Source organism: Blennius ocellaris (genome assembly GCF_963422515.1).
Source record: "Blennius ocellaris genome assembly, chromosome: 8".
NCBI lineage: Eukaryota > Metazoa > Chordata > Actinopteri > Blenniiformes > Blenniidae > Blennius > Blennius ocellaris.
Genome location: NC_137657.1, coordinates 5,566,495 through 5,583,998, shown reverse-complemented (window position 1 = coordinate 5,583,998; position 17,504 = coordinate 5,566,495). Strand labels below are relative to the sequence as shown.

Sequence of the window (17,504 nt, the reverse complement as noted above, 5' to 3'; positions counted from 1 at the left end):
CGGGAACTCTGGGTAATGGAGTCAGAGGGACGCTCGGCTGAGCTCTGCTGCCCCCTTGTGGAACAACCCGGAAGTTGTTTTATTATTTTATTCTTCTAAACACCAGAGATAACGTTGGACCTTCACGTACAAAAGCAGAAACAAAAACGATCCAAGAAAAATAATAAATACAAGAACAAAATCAATAAGAGAGACACTTAAATTTCAGATGTACGTCAGATTTGGGGAATCCCCCTCTGAGCTCCGGGGGTCTGCAGACTTTATTTTGATGTGCTGCTTTGAATTAGAACACATTTCCAACAAACTCTTCCGTCAAGAAAAGAGACAAGCATTTTTCTACCTTTTCCACCGGGAAAATGTGCCCCAAGAGAGATTCTGATTAAATGGAATTAGTTTTTAATTAGTGAGGAACACGCTCCACAATAGTTCAAGAACTTCAAAGAAAAAGTTCTTAAAGGACAGAAATCGTTTTAACTGAAAACACACACACACACACACACACACACACACACACACACACTAGATGTGTTGACGGTGGAATGAGTTTTCAAATGAAAAGAACAAAAAGTTTTTGAACAATTAAGCTACAAGCAGACATGATACAAGAGACACACACGGCCGTGGCTGGGCCGTCTCCTCAGGTTGGGCGGGGCTGGGAGCCCGCTGTCCCTGTCCTGGTGGGGGTGCTTGCTGAGGGCGGGAGTAGCCCTTTCTGGGGGGGCCGGCGCTCTGGCTGTGGCGTTCCACAGCTGACTTGCTTGTGGATCTGGAGGTGGAGGTTCCTCTGCTCTCTACAAGAGGGTGGTGGCGATGGTGGGGGCGGAGTGTAGTGTTGAGGACCTGGGGGTGGTGGGTACAGTTGGGGGGGGGGGCTTTAAGGGGGGCATAGTGCCTGGGTGTTGGCGGAGACGCTGACGGTGTGCGTGCGTGTGTGAGAGCAGGACCATTAACCTGTAAGCGACAGACGTTCTGCAGAGAACCTCGGCTGCTTTAATGAGTTCAGAAACACACACAGGGTTCGAACACGGTGCCCGGCTCAGAGGCACTGCAGCAGCTACACCCTCTACACACCAGCCGTCCGACGACGGGTCACATTAAAACTGGGCCGCGCTCTGATTGGCTAAGAGTCCCGCTGAGCAGCCAATCAGGGGCCGCTGCTAAAGAAATGACACAGGAAGCTGAAGGGCGCGGAGCAGCGGAAGGGTCACATGATGCCGTTGGTGAGGTACTGAAACCCGTCGTACAGTTTGGTGGTCAGAGACCTCATGGAACCGTCCACCAGCTGCTCCACCAGCAGCTGCAGCTGCTCCTCCGTCAGAGACATGTGGAACCGCTCCTTCAGCCCCCGCATGGTGCTGGACCCGTGGAAACAGGGCAGCTGGGAACCTGAGGACAGAACTCGCAGTCAGAGGAGGTGGAGGAGGAGGAGGAAGAAGAGGAGGAGCAGCACTCACCCTGTTGCATGATCTCCACAATCTGCAGAACGCGGTCCATGTGCTTCCTCGCTGCGATCAAACCCTGCAGCATCAGCATCCTATAGTAGTTAAACATGTCTCCCTCCGGACCGCCCATCACCTGCCAGACACAGCACGGGGTTTAAAAACACTGGGCAGTCAACAATTAGGGCTTACAAACACCTGACAGTCCACACTGAGGGTTTAAAAACACCTGACAGTCCAGACCGAGGGTTTAGAAACACCTGACAGTCCAGACCGAGGGTTTAGAAACACCTGACAGTCCAGACCGAGGGTTTAGAAACACCTAACAGTCCACACCGAGGGTTTAGAAACACCTAACAGTCCACACTGAGGGTTTAAAAACACCTGACAGTCCAAACTGAGGGTTTAAAAACACCTGACAGTCCACACTGAGGGTTTAAAAACACCTGACAGTCCACACTGAAGGTTTAAAAACACCTGACAGTCAACACTGAGGGTTTAAAAACACCTGACAGTCCACACTGAGGCTTTGAAACCACCTGACAGTCCACACTGAGGGTTTAGAAACACCTGACAGTCCACACTGAGGGTTTAAAAATACTTGACAGTCCACACTGAGGGTTTAAAAATACTTGACAGTCCACACTGAGGGTTTAAAAACACCTGACAGTCCACACTGAGACTTTGAAAACACCTGGCAGTCATCACTGAGGGTTTAGAAACACCTGACAGTCCACACTGAGGGTTTAGAAACACCTGACAGTCCACACTGAGGGTTTAGAAACACCTGACAGTCCACACTGAGGGTTTAGAAACACCTGACAGTCCACACTGAGGGTTTAAAACCACCTGGCAGTCCACACTGAGGGTTTAAAAACACCTGACAGTCCACACTGAGGCTTTGAAAACACCTGACAGTCCACACTGAGGCTTTGAAAACACCTGGCAGTCATCACTGAGGGTTTAAAAACACTTGACAGTCCACACTGAGGATTTGAAAACACCTGACAGTCCACACTAAGGGTTTAAAAACACCTGACAGTCCACACTGAGGGTTTAGAAACACTTGACAGTCCACACTGAGGGTTTAGAAACACTTGACAGTCCACACTGAGGGTTTAGAAACACCTGACAGTCCACATTGAGGGTTTAGAAACACCTGACAGTCCACACTGAAGGTTTAGAAACACCTGACAGTCCACACAGGGTTTAAAAACACCTGACAGTCAACACTGAGGGTTTAAAAACACTTGACAGTCAACACTGAGGGTTTAAAAACACCTGACAGTCCACACTAAGGGTTTAAAAACACCTGATGGTCCACACTGAGGGTTTAAAAACACCTGACAGTCCACGCCGAGGGTTTAAAAACACCTGACAGTCCACACAGAGGGTTTAAAAACACCTGACAGTCCACATTGAAGGTTTAAAAACACCTGGCAGTCCACAATGAGGCTTTGAAAACACATGACAGTCCACACTGAGGGTTTGAAAACACCTGACAGTCCACACTGAGGGTTTAGAAACACCTGACAGTCCACACTGAGGGTTTAAAAACACCTGGCAGTCCACACTGAGGCTTTGAAAACACCTGGCAGTCATCACTGAGGGTTTAAAAACACTTGACAGTCCACACTGAGGATTTGAAAACACCTGACAGTCCACACTAAGGGTTTAAAAACACCTGACAGTCCACACTGAGGGTTTAGAAACACTTGACAGTACACACTGAGGGTTTAGAAACACCTGACAGTCCACACTGAGGGTTTAGAAACACCTGGCAGTCCACACTGAGGGTTTAAAAACACCCAACAGTCCACACTGAGGGTTTAAAAACACCCGGCAGTCCACACTGAGGGTTTAAAAACACTTGACAGTCCACACTGAGGGTTTGAAAACACTTGACAGTCCACACCGAGGGCTTGAAAACACCTGACAGTCCACACCGAGGGTTTGAAAACACCTGACAGTCCACACCGAGGGTTTAGAAACACCTGACAGTCAACACCGAGGGTTTAAAAACACTTGACAGTCAACACTGAGGGTTTAAAAACACCTGATAGTCCACACTGAGGGTTTAGAAACACCTGCCAGTCCACACCGAGGGTTTAAAAACACCTGACAGTCCACACTGAGGGTTTAAAAACACCTGACAGTCCACACTGAAGGTTTAGAAACACCTGACAGTCCACACAGGGTTTAAAAACACCTGACAGTCAACACTGAGGGTTTAAAAACACTTGACAGTCAACACTGAGGGTTTAAAAACACCTGACAGTCCACACTAAGGGTTTAAAAACACCTGATGGTCCACACTGAGGGTTTAAAAACACCTGACAGTCCACACCGAGGGTTTAAAAACACCTGACAGTCCACACCGAGGGTTTAAAAACACCTGACAGTCCACACCGAGGGTTTAAAAACACCTGACAGTCCACACCGAGGGTTTAAAAACACCTGACAGTCCACACCGAGGGTTTAAAAACACCTGACAGTCCACATTGAGGGTTTAAAAACACCTGGCAGTCCACAATGAGGCTTTGAAAACACATGACAGTCCACACTGAGGGTTTGAAAACACCTGACAGTCCACACTGAGGGTTTAGAAACACCTGACAGTCCACACTGAGGGTTTAGAAACACCTGACAGTCCACATTGAGGGTTAAAGAAACCAGGGGGACAGACTCACGTCCACAAACTCTGCGGTGAGTTTGAAGGCGGACGTCTCGAAGCCGAGGTTCTTGGGGGAACTGGACAGGATGAAGCCGAAGTCGATGTGGATGATGTGTCCTTCCGCGTCCAGCAGGATGTTCCCGTTGTGCCTGAAGGGGAGACACTGACTCCGTCAGAGCCCGTCTGTGTCCCACTCGTCTGTGTCCCACTCGTCTGTGTCCCACCCGTCTGTGTCCCACCCATCTGCGTCCCCCTCCGCCGGCCTCTCCTCACCTGTCTTTGACCTGCAGCAGGTAGCAGATGAGGCTGTAGCCGGCGCAGCTCTGGACGAAGTTCCTCTGCGCGGTGAGGAACTCCTCGGTGGTGGGGGCGCCGTGCTCCTGCAGGAAGTAGTCCAGCAGGAAGAGCTGGCTCTGCTTCTTCACCTGGTGCAGCGACACGGCGTTCACCACCGGCTCGATCATGCCGCTGTCCGACGACAGCACCAGGATCTTGTAGGGCTTGATCCAGAGGGGGACGCGCTCCTGCTCCCAGATGGACTGCAAGGAGGACGGCAAGGCAAGGTTGACTGCGCGCGGAGACAAGGCCAAAGTCTTCTCCGCTCTCCACGGCGTTTACCTTGAGCTGCTGCAGCACCTGGAAGGCGAGCAGCTCCTGCCGCAAGTCGTCTCCACACTTCACGATGACCGACAGGAGGCGCCAGGTGGGGAGGTGTCCGTACGGAGAACCCTCCCTGATCCTCCTGCGGGGGAACACGGGGGACGATCAGGGAACGGCCGCGCCTTCGAGACGGTTCTGAGGGAACGGGAGCGTCGCCCCGTGGGGCACCCACCTGACTTTCTCCTCCCACGGCTCCTTCAGGGCCACGGCCGACGGGTCCTCGGGGTCCCGCTTAAAGGTGGTGGGGGCCTGAGCTAGCTGCTCCGACAGCCGCCGCCTACCACACACACACACACACAGTTACAGAGTTATGTGGTGGTTCTACGTGGAGGTTCTCCAGGTGTTCTCTCACCTGATGTCTCCAGCAGCGATGAAAACCGGTTCTTTACTCTCCAGACTGGTGATGCTGTCCACCGAGAACTGGCTGATGTTGTCACAGCTGTTGGTGTGGATCTCCGGGAGCTGGGGGGAGGGGGCACCATGAGTCTTCGCTCTTTCAGAGGGGGGCGTGGCCCGAAGAAGAGTGGGCGTGTCCTCACCTCCACCTGCAGCTCTCCGATGTCGTCCACGGACCACGCCTCGTCGTCGTTGTCGTAGTTGGGCACGACGGAGAAGCTCCCCGCCCGCTGGTCCGCCGTCATGCCGCAGTCCGGCAGGTTCTCCACCGAGCGCGTGCTCCTGATGCGGTTCTCCGGGATCCGGACGGGAACGCTGGACGTCTCGAAGTTCTCGCACTCCAGGACCTCCACGTAGATGAGGTAGGGGGCCTGAGGGGGCGGAGCGAGGGCGGGCCGTGATCAGACTGGAGCGGGAACGCCCGTCGTGAGGTCACACGCGTACCGACGCCGCCGCGCCTCACCTTGTCTTTGGAGTTGAGCACCACGGCCTGGGTGTGCGGGACTCGGACCACGTGGTGGTCAAAGGCGGCGGTGGGCAGCCACACTCGCGCCGGCAGCTTGTGGTTGAGCAGCGACAGTTCTGAGATCAGCCGCTGGGTCTTCTGCTCCTTGGTGGGCAGCGTGGCCAGACGCTTCCCGATGCCCATCAGGGACTTGATGAACTCCCTCTGAGGGGCCAGACGCACCGGCTGCACACACACACACACACACACACACACACACACAGATCAAGCCAACCCATCAGTGGGCGGAGCCTAAATCACAGAGCTCATTCCTGATTGGATGAAATGAAAACAAAGACAGCTGTCCGGCGCCGCACGACCACAACCAGAGCCCCGCCTCCACACAGACTCCACTGACCCACAATGCACCCTGGAGGTTCGGAACAAGTACGTGAACTTACAGGACGGGAATCGAACTGCAGACTGTTGGAGCTGTCCGAGTCCTGAGGGCCACACACACAGAACTGAGCCGCGTCACATGCTGCACTCTGATTGGCCAGCGCGCGCGTACACACACACGTAAACGATTTATACCGACATGTTTTCAGGAACAAAACATTTGAAAACAATCCCATAATCCCACAAAATTGCAATATTGTAAATACTGGACGTTTTAAATCTCACACACACACACACACACACACACACACACACACACACACACACACACACACACACACACACACACACACACACACACACACACACACACACACACACACACACACACACACACACACACACACACACACACACACACATCAATTCACTGATCAGTGGGCGGAGCCTAAATCACAGAGCTTCTTCCTGATTGGATGAAATGAAGAAAGAGGTGTGCTGAGCTGCACACGACCACAACCAGAGCCCCGCCTCCACTTTCCCACAATGCACCCTGGAGGTCGGAACAAGTTCGTGAACTTACAGGACAGGAATCGAACTGCAGACTGTTGGAGCTGTCCGAGTCCTGAGGGCCACACACACAGAACTGAGCCGCTTCACACGCTGCACTCTGATTGGCCAGCGCACGCGGGCACACACACACACACACACACACGTTAACGATTTGTTCCAACACGTTTTCATGAACCAAAGACACGCAACTTCCTCTGGCACGTCTGTAGTCCTGCGTGATCCTGCCCAGTGTTCCAGTATCCCCGGATACTGGGTTACTAGGAAGGTTCTGGAGTTTGCTAGAATGTGTGTGTTGCCCCCCCCCCCACCGCTCACCTCATCCTGGTTGCTCTCCACCTTGGGGTTGCTGGCCGTCCTCTTCAGGTTGCTGCTCAGGCTGATGCTGACGGTGGCGTCCGACTTGGAGCGCTGGTGCGTTCGCTTGGAGGGCGACAGGCTGTGCTCGGCCCCGTGCGGCCCCGGGCCGGCGGAGGACGGGGTGAGGGGGCAGAAGGGCGACAGAGCCAGGGGGTCCCTGCGGGCCCGGGAGCCCGCGGGCTTCAGCTCGTCGGACAGGATGAGCTTCCTGAGTTTGGTCCCCCTGGAGTGTCGCTGGGTGGAAATGTGCATGTCGGAGGAGTACGCCCCCAACAGCCAGGCGCACTGCAGGCTGAAGGAGATGCTCTGTCTGCAGCGGTGCACCTGAGAGCGGGAGGGGTGGGGGGGAGGGGAGGTTAGTTGGTGGCTGTCAATGTCCTGTGTGTGTGTGTGTGTGTGAGGCCACGCTCACCACGTAGGGCTTGATGGCGTCCCCCACGTCCTCGTCCATGTGGATGTACATGTTGAGCAGCTGCGGCAGGAAGAAGTCCACGTCGTCGTGCGCGAAGCTGAACAGCCGGTTTCCGATGTAGGCCTGCACGCCGGGCTCCTTCGACTTGTGCAGGTAGGAGATCGCCATGGAGACGTCGAACAGCTTGGACTCGAACAGGCGCAGCAGCCACGACTGCTTGGACGGGTTGTGGCGCTGGCGCCGCCGCGCGCTCTTCACCGAGCCGGGCGCCAGGCCGTCCGGGTCGCACTCCTCCCGGTGGAGCTTGGGGGTGGAGGAGGCGGGGCCGGAGGCGGGGCCGGAGTCCTGCGCCAGCTCCGCCCCGCCGTCGGGGTGGGTGGAGTCTCCATCCTGCCGCAGCTTCACCTTCTGCAGCACCTCCCGGCACGCCAGCTGGGCCACCTCCGCGTCGATCACCAGGCTGAGCTCGGCCACGCCCTCGCTGATGACGCACAGCGGGGGCGTGGCCGGGGGGGCGGGCCCGCACGAGGAGGACGGGGTGGAGGGGAGGGACAGAGACGGGGAGGAGGACATGGAGAGGGAGGGGCTGTTTTCATCGGAGGGGCAGGGGGAAAGCTCCGCCTCCTCCATCTGGGCCGCTGGGAAGCTCCGCCCTCCTCCGCTGAAACACAGAGGTCAAAGGTCAAACTGAGTAATCTGCTGTCTGCGGCAGTTTTGTGCAGGTTTTTAGAGATGCGGTCACCTCTACTCAGGCTCCGCCCACACAGCAGGGCCTAATGCTCAATTCTGATTTGTTGCTGGGATCCGATTTTTTTTTTTGCGCGATGATTTTAAACGCGACTTGCCGTGTGAACGTACGCTTTTGGGCCCCAGAACGTAGAAGACAACGAGAAATCCTGCCGAGCTGTTTCTGCCTGGCACTGCGGTCAGCACCAGGGTTGCCAGATGTGACTCAGTGTTTCCAGCCCCCCCCCCCAAAAAAACCATGAAAGCCACACACCTCAATAAAAACCAGCCAAATCTCAATCTGTCGTGTTAAAAGTGTAAAACTATTATATGTGTAACAAAGAACACGCCATAAACACACAAATGCATGAAATGAACAAAGTGAACAGGTGAGAGAGTTTAACTCCCCAATTGAGGGCGACCTGGCATATCTGGCAACGCTGGTCAGTGTGGAGATCAATTTTCCAGTGGTTGTTAAATACGAGACGACAAAATCTAGACAACATGACGGGGGAAAGAAGTAGAATGAGGAACAGAGAGCACAGATTTGAACATCCGTGACGACAGTCACACGTCGATGACGAAGCAGTCGCATGTAGGAAAATAATCCAAATTGGTACTGGGTCTGGTGTGTCAAAAAAAAAAAAAAAAATCGGAATTGGCCACAAAACAGGTTGGACATGAGTCACTAAGTTAAAAAATAAATCGGAATTGAGTCGCATCGTTTCCCTGCACTGTGAACGAGCCTGTTTGCATAAGTGAGTCTACTGTTGCTTGTGTTGTCCGTTTTAGTGTTATTGTTTGTGTCACGGTGTCAGCCGCCTCAGGACAGCACAGTTGGGACACACATCTTATTCTGGGTCATTTTCACGTGGTGAGACCCAGAGGACACGTTTGTCCATCAGTAGGACCTCCTTTGTTTTCACACACACGCTAACTTTCACAGAGCTGAAGTTAGCCTTCGACACAACGCTGTGGGAGAAGATAGTTTGGAACTGAGTTACAGTAACAGTGCAAAGTAATCCGATTACTGCTGCAACACACACACACACACAGAATACTACATTACAATTACTACACTTTGATTGTTTAATGTTTCATTACTCGAAGTGTTTCTGTAAAATATGACGTGTTAAATTAAAATAAACGCAACATAAACATTTATGATTAATTTTAATAATAGGTCGAAATATATAATAATGGCATCGATAATAATCAAATGTGTGACAATAACACAATTAAATTACCGTAATTACTGCAGTCTAAACAAACGAGACCTTTAACTCTCTCCAATAACAAACTCACTTCAGCCGCACGAGCTAACCGGCTAATCCGGCGGCTAGTCAACAAGTTGACACCGTTAACCAGCTTGAACCAGCAAAAGTAGCTAGGAACCAGCCCTCTACACCGACCTGCGGCTCGCCGACTCCACCGGCCGCAGCCGATGGTCTCCAGCAAGCCGAACACTTTGTCACTGTTCGCCTGTTAGCTTTAGCACAGACTGCTGCTAACTCTCAGCTGTTGATGGGCTGGATGCTAAGCTAACGTTAGCTCCAGGGCCTCCACACCGGCTCTCCGGGCGCAGTGGCGCGACCCGTCGGCTCCATGGGACCCGGCCTTACCTGGCGTCCGTTTAGCGGCTCGTCGGTGACTCTTTATCCCCGGTTTGTCACTTCTTCCATTGATTCTGTGTGCTGCTCTGCTCTCACTCAGCCGACAGAGGGCGCTGCCGCGGGCCGGAAGAGGCCGGGCTTAGGCAGTGGCAGTGACACACACACACACACACACACACACACACACACACACACACACACACACACACACACACACACACACACACACACACGCGCACACACGGGGATACAAAGAACACGATTTAGATTTCCCCGCAGGGTGGCGGTAGAGTTCAGCTCCATTTATGCAACAGTGTTTTCAATTGCAAACTCTTTTTGTGTGTCCATTCACAAGATAGCAATCCTCAGAGACAAATTAAACTTTTCTAAAATGACTGAACTCCGTCTCCATGGAAAACAGTGAAGAACACAACTTTATGAAGTGTAGAGATGGAGCTCAGGCTCCATCTCTACATGGCGCTGTGCATGCACACCGAGGCAGTAAGTAGTCTTTCTGCACACGCATGAGTAGATGGACGATAACAACAGTAGCCCGTATTCTCATGGGACTTGGTATTTTATAGTTGGCAGTCACCAGTAATAATAATCCAACTTGGTCATCTGTCCACATGAATGCCATTGTCAATGCAAGCGTGTGTAAACATCATTTTCAACATTTCTGTGGTTGCAGTATGAATCGACATTTTTAAAACGCAGTCATGTGAAGCGAAACGTTTCTGAAATGAAACAACTTAATTCAGTCTGTGGCGGAAAGTTCCCACAGTCTGCAGCATCCTTCACTAAAACCATGCACGTCTTCACTTGAGAGAATGTGTAAATGGGGCCTCAGAGGCGAGCCAAGAAGTCAGTTGAGTAAGTTCATCTGTTTCAGAGGCCTCCCCCCCGATCGCCCCCCATTAGAGGTTTACGAGGCAGGTCCCGGCTGGGAGGAGGCCACACTAGCAGCCCAGGACTCCAGAGATTAAGAGTCTGGTTTGTTCTGGGAGGAACTCTGAGTTCATCCAGAACAGCTGGAGGACGTCGAGGGGGACAGAGAAGTCTGGGCTTCTTTGGCCGTCACACTGCCACCGTGACCTCCTACAGACAAAGAAGAAGCAAAGATAATCTTTGCTCATGGAATTTTTTATTAATTTTTTGTTCTTTCAAAGCTTTAGATTCTTTTAAAATTGTCCAGTTTAGAGTAATGCCCAACAGAAATCAAGCAAACATTAAACAATTTCCTCGAGTCAACAAGAAAACTGAAGCTCTGACAAGTTGATCCCAGACTTTTTAGTCTCTTCAGATAAATCCGCTCTGACAAATTTGTTTGTCCTTTTGTCAGTTCATTGTGGTTTGAGCTTCACTCCCACTAGCAGGGTCAGGAACCCGTTTTAATCTTTTGAGAAATATCTCTAAACTCAGAGTGCCGGTGACAACAGCTGAACTGGAGTTAATGATAAACACTTTTATCTCTTCTGGTTTGGATTTTTGTCACAAGTCTTTTCACATGTTTAAACAAATCAGCTTTGAGCTCTCTTCAGCCTGGCCGACATGCTGCAGGAAGACCACACACTTGTTATCAACACATCAGACGCTCTTGATTAACTCAGTGTTTGGTGTTGCGTTGTGTGAATTATATAGATTAAATTGGATTTAATATTAGGACTGAAAGGTTCCTGGTAGAAGTGTGCTGCTTTGTCACTCTGGAGGAGTTTGACCTCCACAAACTGCTGGACTGTGAAAGAGAAGTTTTCTGGTTTATTTAGTGTTATCAAGGTTCAGTGTTCTATTGCACCATCTCAAGTTTTACTGCTGATTAGCCGGCGTGTTACATATACACTTGACCAGTCAATGTTTCAAGCTTTTATTTTAAAGTGAAGGAAATTCAACATTTGTGACAGGATGGGGGAAATCACCGCATGGCGCCCCCCTGCAGCCCACAGGTGGAAACTACACACAGCTGATTGGTCGATTTCAGGCTCTGAATAAAAACAAAAACAGATGTAGCATTTTGTGCGAGCCCCGAAACTGGTATTGCATCAGTGCATCACTAATTTTGTTCCTGCATCAGCTCACAAACATTGAAAACATTTTATTTAATTATTATTTTCAAAGGAAAACTGAATCAAAATAAGAGCCAATCAGGTGGTAGAGATCATAGAAGCTGCGCTCTGATTGGTGAATCACAGCCAGATGTCGGAAGTACAGTCTCCTCCCGGATATCTCAGCTCGTGAGCCAGAACCGGACCGCCGGGTTCCTTCCCGAAGTCCACCAGGAAGTCCTCGTTCACAGAGAGACCACCACGATCCGAGTCCACGTCGATCTGCATCATGACCGAGCCCTCCCTGAGCACAGAGACCGCCACACGGCGAAGACATGGTGATATGGCCAAGACACACACTGAAGACATGTCTATGCTGTAAAGATATGCTTAACGCATGCTAACAGATGGAACCGGGCTCTCGGGTCGCTACCTGATCATTTCGGGGTAAAACTGTTTGTCCCAGCCGCTGTACAGAGACGTGGTCACATAAAGTCTGCGTCCGTCCAGACTGAGCTGCAACATCTGAGGACCCCCGGGGACACGCTTCCCCTGAGACAGACAGTCAGATTCAGTTTGACTCAACTCAGCACAACTATATTTATAAGGTACCAAACACAAGACAGTCACCTGAAGACCCTTTTACTGAGAACAACTCAACTATTCCACATGAGCAAGCAAAGGAGACAGAGGAAAGGAAAGACTCCCTTGTAATATGAGGAAACCCACAGAACCAGACTCAGAAGTGGAGATGTTCTGCAGAACCAGACTCAGAGGTGGAGACTTTCTGCTGTTCTGATTGGAGGTCAGGGGATAGACAGAGAGAAAAGGAGTGGACAGGTGAAACGGGAAGTGATACAATTACCAGGTGAAACAGGAAGCGATTACCAGGTGAAACAAGAAGTGATCACAGCCACGTAACAGGAGTGGGGGAAGACAGACAGGTGAAACAGACAGGTTTCTCTCCCTGTCACCCGTCGGATTACCTTGATGATGCGGGGGTTGGGCTGTTGCTGCTTCTCCGGATCTTCCAGGACTTTGACAGGTCCATCATTGAGCAGACATCCTCCCAAGAAGACCTGTAAGAAACAGACAGGTGAGCTTTCTGACCCTTATGCCTCGCCTGTTTCTACAGCACCACTGTACAGGTAAGTTTGGGTCATACCTGGCCGACCAGTTTGGGATTCCTCCTGTCTGTGATGTCATACTGTCTGATGTCACCGTGGAGCCAGTTACTGAAGTAGAGGAAACGATCGTCCAGGGAAATCAGGATGTCAGTGATGAGGCCTGCACAGGTGAGACAGAGGAGACACAGAGGTTAGACAGACAGGAGAGACACACAGGTGAGAGACAAAGGTGAGACTGACCGGGCATCTCGGGTAACATCCATCCTTCCACCTTCTTGCTTGGAACACTGATGACCTTCTCTGCTTCCCACTGTCCTTTCTGAAACAGAAAATGGGTTTGGTATTCTGGATGGATTATAAAAGGTACACAGCATTTCTTTCTGGTCCTCGGTCTGGTTCTGGATCTTGTTCTGGATGTAAAGACCTCTTTCAGCTAAAGGCCTGGAATTGTATTAGACCATCCAACTAAAGTCTTCCTCAGAGCCTCCAGAAACCTGGATCATCACCTGGACATACGGTCGATCCCATCCGGGTTCTGCCTAGAACCTCTTGTGTGAACTTATCGTCTCACCATTTATCAATAAAGATTCACTGAAAGGAAGTTGGTCATGGAGGACCCAAGCAAGTGTCTGGTTTCACCCAGGTAACACCCAAACTCAAACCTTTACATTGGTGGTCCAGAGTAGGAGAGTCTGCAAAGATCTAATGATGACGAGAACCTTCCACAGGATGTTCCTTCAGAGTAAACCTGGCTTGTACGAGGTACTGATGGTCCAGAAGATTCAGTGCAGAGACATCCTCATTTCTTTCATGTGAAAATGGTGTTTGCAGCCAGAACTAGATGAGACAGTCTCTGTGAGTAGAACAGGGGGTACTGACTGGTGTTTTGTAGAATCTGAAGACATTACTCTTCAGGGCACATCCCACATATCCCTCGGCGGCATCCGGATCATGGAGGAATCGGACCTCTAGGGGAATGGCCCCTTCTGGACCCATATCAATAGTCTGCAGTTTCCTGTGGGTCGTCCAGTCCCACACATGCAGAGAGCTCCCGTAATGACCTGAGACAGGATGAAGAAGGACCAGTAAACAACAAGACCATGACCTTTGAACCCTGAAAAAAAACCGAAACCAGAACCTGGACCCCCTCGGCGCCCTCACCTTCTTTGACGTGAGCCGGATTGAATCCGTCCAGCAGAGCTTTGGGTGCGCCCCACTCAGTGCTCATCATCACATTGTGTCGAGGTTGGTACCAGAAGTCATATCCAAACGGCGCCGCTTCACCCGGGTGCTCCCAGTTCCCGATCACCTCAAACGTCTCACCATCCAGCAGAACGAAGCCACCTGATTGGACGAGAAGCAGGGATTGCTTTCAGGAAGTAAGAAACAAACTCTTTTTCAGCCAGCGAGACGACCGAGGAAGAGCACCGAGGTGGTAAGACAGCCTCCAAACGTCACCACAGTCTGACCCTGGAGGATCTCCTGCTGGCTGCAGAAACCACAGGAAGTCCTCCAGAGGTCCGTGGAGGTGTCGGTCTGTTTGAACTGTTATGGTTTCATGATATCGTGCATGGCTCTGGAGAAAGTCTCCACCGAAACTGGGGAATCTGATTTTCGAACCGAACACAAACATCCCACGTTTCAATCTGAAGCCTCTTTCTCTGTGGTTGTGTCGGGGTGTGTGTCTTACCTTTGCCATTGCCGGAGGGGTCTCCCATGCAGCTGATCATGATCTGACCGCTGCCGAGACAGTGGCTGGTGTGAGGATTGGCCAGGCCGCACTTAAAGTACAAGTCCACTGGCTCCACCATCTGCACACCACAACAACAACACAACTCCATCACAAAAACACATGAAAAATAGAAGAAAACAACACCCAACAGCCAGAGACAGACAACAGATATACACTACTACCAGGAGACCACAACTCTGGTGTAATCAAAGGAGCGTCACAACAGAAGCTCTCACGGGGTGGCAGCTCAAGTTCAACCAAAGACACACACACACACACACACACCTACCTTGTGCAGTCGCGGTGCTCGAGGGTCGGTTCCCACGTCGACCACGTAGACCCGGGAGGACACGAGGGACGGCAGGATGAGACGGTTTCGGCTCTTTGAGGTGTCCCCAAAACAGCTGCTGCAGGCGTTCCAGCCCGAGTGATGGAGCTCGTCTTTAACGTTCAGCATCTCCAGCCGGTGCACCACCTGTGGGGGGGGGGGGGGGGGGGGGGGGGGGATGAACACTGGTAGAAGGACGCACCACGTCAGGATGAGTGCAGCGCTCTGATTGGCTCAGAGCGTACCTGGCAATAGGTCGGGGAGGAGGGCAGGACGTCCACCGTGGCCAGGTAGTCCGGTCGGATCGTGCCGGTGTTACGGTAAATACAGGGCAGGTAGACAATCTCTTCCCTCGGACCTTCAGAGGTGAAGAACAACCTGATCAAGTCTGAGCCATGATTGGTCACAGTGACAGAGGGGGCGGGGCTTCAGAGACTTTACACTGTGTGTGTCTGTGTGTGTGTTATGGTGTTTTATACTTTCTGCTGTCAAAATAACACATTAATGAAATTAATTTAAAACATTTAACTTCTTAAAATGTTTTATTTCTTTGTCCACTTCGTTCTTTTTATCTCCCTCTCTCCCCTGTGTGTGTGTGTGTGTGTGTGTGTGTGTGTGTGTGTGTGTGTGTGTGTGTGTGTGTGTGTGTGTGTGTGTTGGTTGATATTACAGTATATTATTGCAACTTTTTTCACGTAACAAGATCACAATTTTGTTTCTAGAAATATTCAAAGTGCTGGAGCTGCACTCCAACATATGTCTGGGTTTTGTTATGTTATCTAACTTTCTACTCTAAGAAAAGTGTTTATTTGCTAAACTTGGAGAGAAACATTCACTCAAAACTAAAACTAATATAAATAGTCTCTGAACTGTGTGTTGTGTCTATATAAATTCCATGGTCTGCTATTAATAAATTAGCATCACAAGCTTCAGTCTGAAGTAGAAAAAAAATCATCACAATCAATCACACAAAATTGGGCAATTATTTCTTTTTTCTTTGATTTTTAATCAATAAACAGCACTGAAATGAAGACAAACACTCTCAGTGATAAACAAGGTGAGCCAGAAGTCACCTGGGTACAGCCTGAAGAGGGAAAGTCCAGGTACAAGTAGAGGTACAGCCACACACAGTTACAGCTAACACACGGTAACACCCACCCTTCATGGCCTCCAGTGGGCTGCGGTATCCCGGTCCACATCCTGAACAGCTCGCTGAGAGAGATAAGAGGTCAGAGGTCACATGGAGGTCAGACAAGGAAGGGACTTCCAAGAGGTCAAAGGTCAGATGGAGGTCAGACACCGGAAATGACTTAATGAGGTCAGATGGAGGTCAAACACAGGAAGTAGCTTCAAAGAGATCAAAGGTCAGACACAGGAAGTGACTAAAAACTGTACGCGCCGCTATATGTTGTTGTTGCTGCGTACATCCTGGGCTGTGTACCTGCAGAGTGTGTGCAGTTGTCTGGCCGAGGTCATTTAAAAAAACAAACAAACCAAAAAACCAAAAAAACTTTTGATCTAATTGCAACAGAAAACTTTGACGTTTATTGAGATTTCCCGAGCAGTTAAAGTGCTGCGTTGATGAATCAGAAGCTTTATCAACCGATTGAACGATGAGCAGCTTGGAGCAGTCCTGAGAATTCCCAACAATCACCGTTACATAACACACACACACACACACACACACACACACACACACACACACACACACACACACACACACACGCACACGCACACACAGAGTGTCCACTTAAAGGAGCATGCCGGAGTTTTTACTGCTCTCTAACTTAACTTGGTCACACACACACACACACACACACACACACACACACACACACACACACACACACACACACACACACACACACACACTTTATTGACGTCTCCTTTTTAGGTTACTGTGTTGTTTTTTGCTGTTAAATGGGCTATACAAATAAACTTTGATTAGTTGATTTAACACACAACACACACACACATACAGTACTGCAAACACACACACACACACACAGACTCACCCATGTCTGAGTGTGTGTCCTGCTGGTCCAGCTCTCGTGCTCTGGACACCCTGGGAGTAAATTCTGGGACGAAACCCTGCAGATTGGAAACCAGCCAATCACAGCCAGGGGGCGGAGCTTACAGCCTTCATGAACAAGTGAACATTAACCATTTGACACAATTTCACTGTCAAGGCAGGAAGCCGCTACATAACCAACAGGCCCCCCCCCCCCCCCCCCACACACACACACACACACACGTCCTGATGGTTTCACCACCAGGTTCTGCAGAAAGCCTGCTAACGAGCCTCTCACTACAATCAGCCGTGAAGCAGGGATACATGGAAAACCTGACATGGACCTGAGTTTGACACCCCTGACCTATATGGACATTTATTTTTTCCTTCAAATAATTTTTTTAAAGACAATGAAGATATGACAACTGAGAAACAAAGTCAATTTGAGCATTCCAACATGCCCAAATCTGGCTGTTGGGCATGTCGTGAGAACTGAAGACACCTGACTACACCTATAAAGGAATGGTGTTTGCCAGGTGTTTGTCAGGAGGATCCTTCTTTTTGGGAGGA

The 17,504-nt window shown here is 50.6% G+C and overlaps 2 protein-coding genes across 2 annotated transcripts; both read right to left on the bottom strand.

Moving 5' to 3' along the window:
- Nucleotides 1-242: 242 nt before the first annotated feature.
- On the bottom strand, nt 243-9,814 carry pi4kb (phosphatidylinositol 4-kinase, catalytic, beta). Its single transcript, XM_080501149.1, has 12 exons — nt 9,704-9,814; nt 7,356-8,016; nt 6,902-7,267; nt 5,633-5,860; nt 5,313-5,540; nt 5,126-5,235; nt 4,946-5,050; nt 4,732-4,855; nt 4,387-4,652; nt 4,130-4,262; nt 1,455-1,575; nt 243-1,386 (listed from the first exon to the last, which is right to left on the bottom strand). The coding sequence occupies exons 2-12, from the start codon at nt 7,983-7,985 to the stop codon at nt 1,205-1,207; spliced, it is 2,493 nt and encodes an 830-aa protein (XP_080357275.1). The 5' UTR covers nt 7,986-8,016; nt 9,704-9,814; the 3' UTR covers nt 243-1,204.
- A 1,743-nt stretch (nt 9,815-11,557) lies between these two features.
- On the bottom strand, nt 11,558-16,979 carry selenbp1 (selenium binding protein 1). Its single transcript, XM_080501154.1, has 12 exons — nt 16,939-16,979; nt 16,082-16,135; nt 15,169-15,281; nt 14,885-15,070; nt 14,554-14,674; nt 14,025-14,207; nt 13,743-13,924; nt 13,104-13,182; nt 12,902-13,023; nt 12,723-12,815; nt 12,170-12,288; nt 11,558-12,040 (listed from the first exon to the last, which is right to left on the bottom strand). Exons 1-12 carry the CDS (start codon nt 16,940-16,942, stop codon nt 11,878-11,880), a joined length of 1,419 nt encoding a protein of 472 aa, XP_080357280.1. The 5' UTR covers nt 16,943-16,979; the 3' UTR covers nt 11,558-11,877.
- Nucleotides 16,980-17,504: the final 525 nt, after the last annotated feature.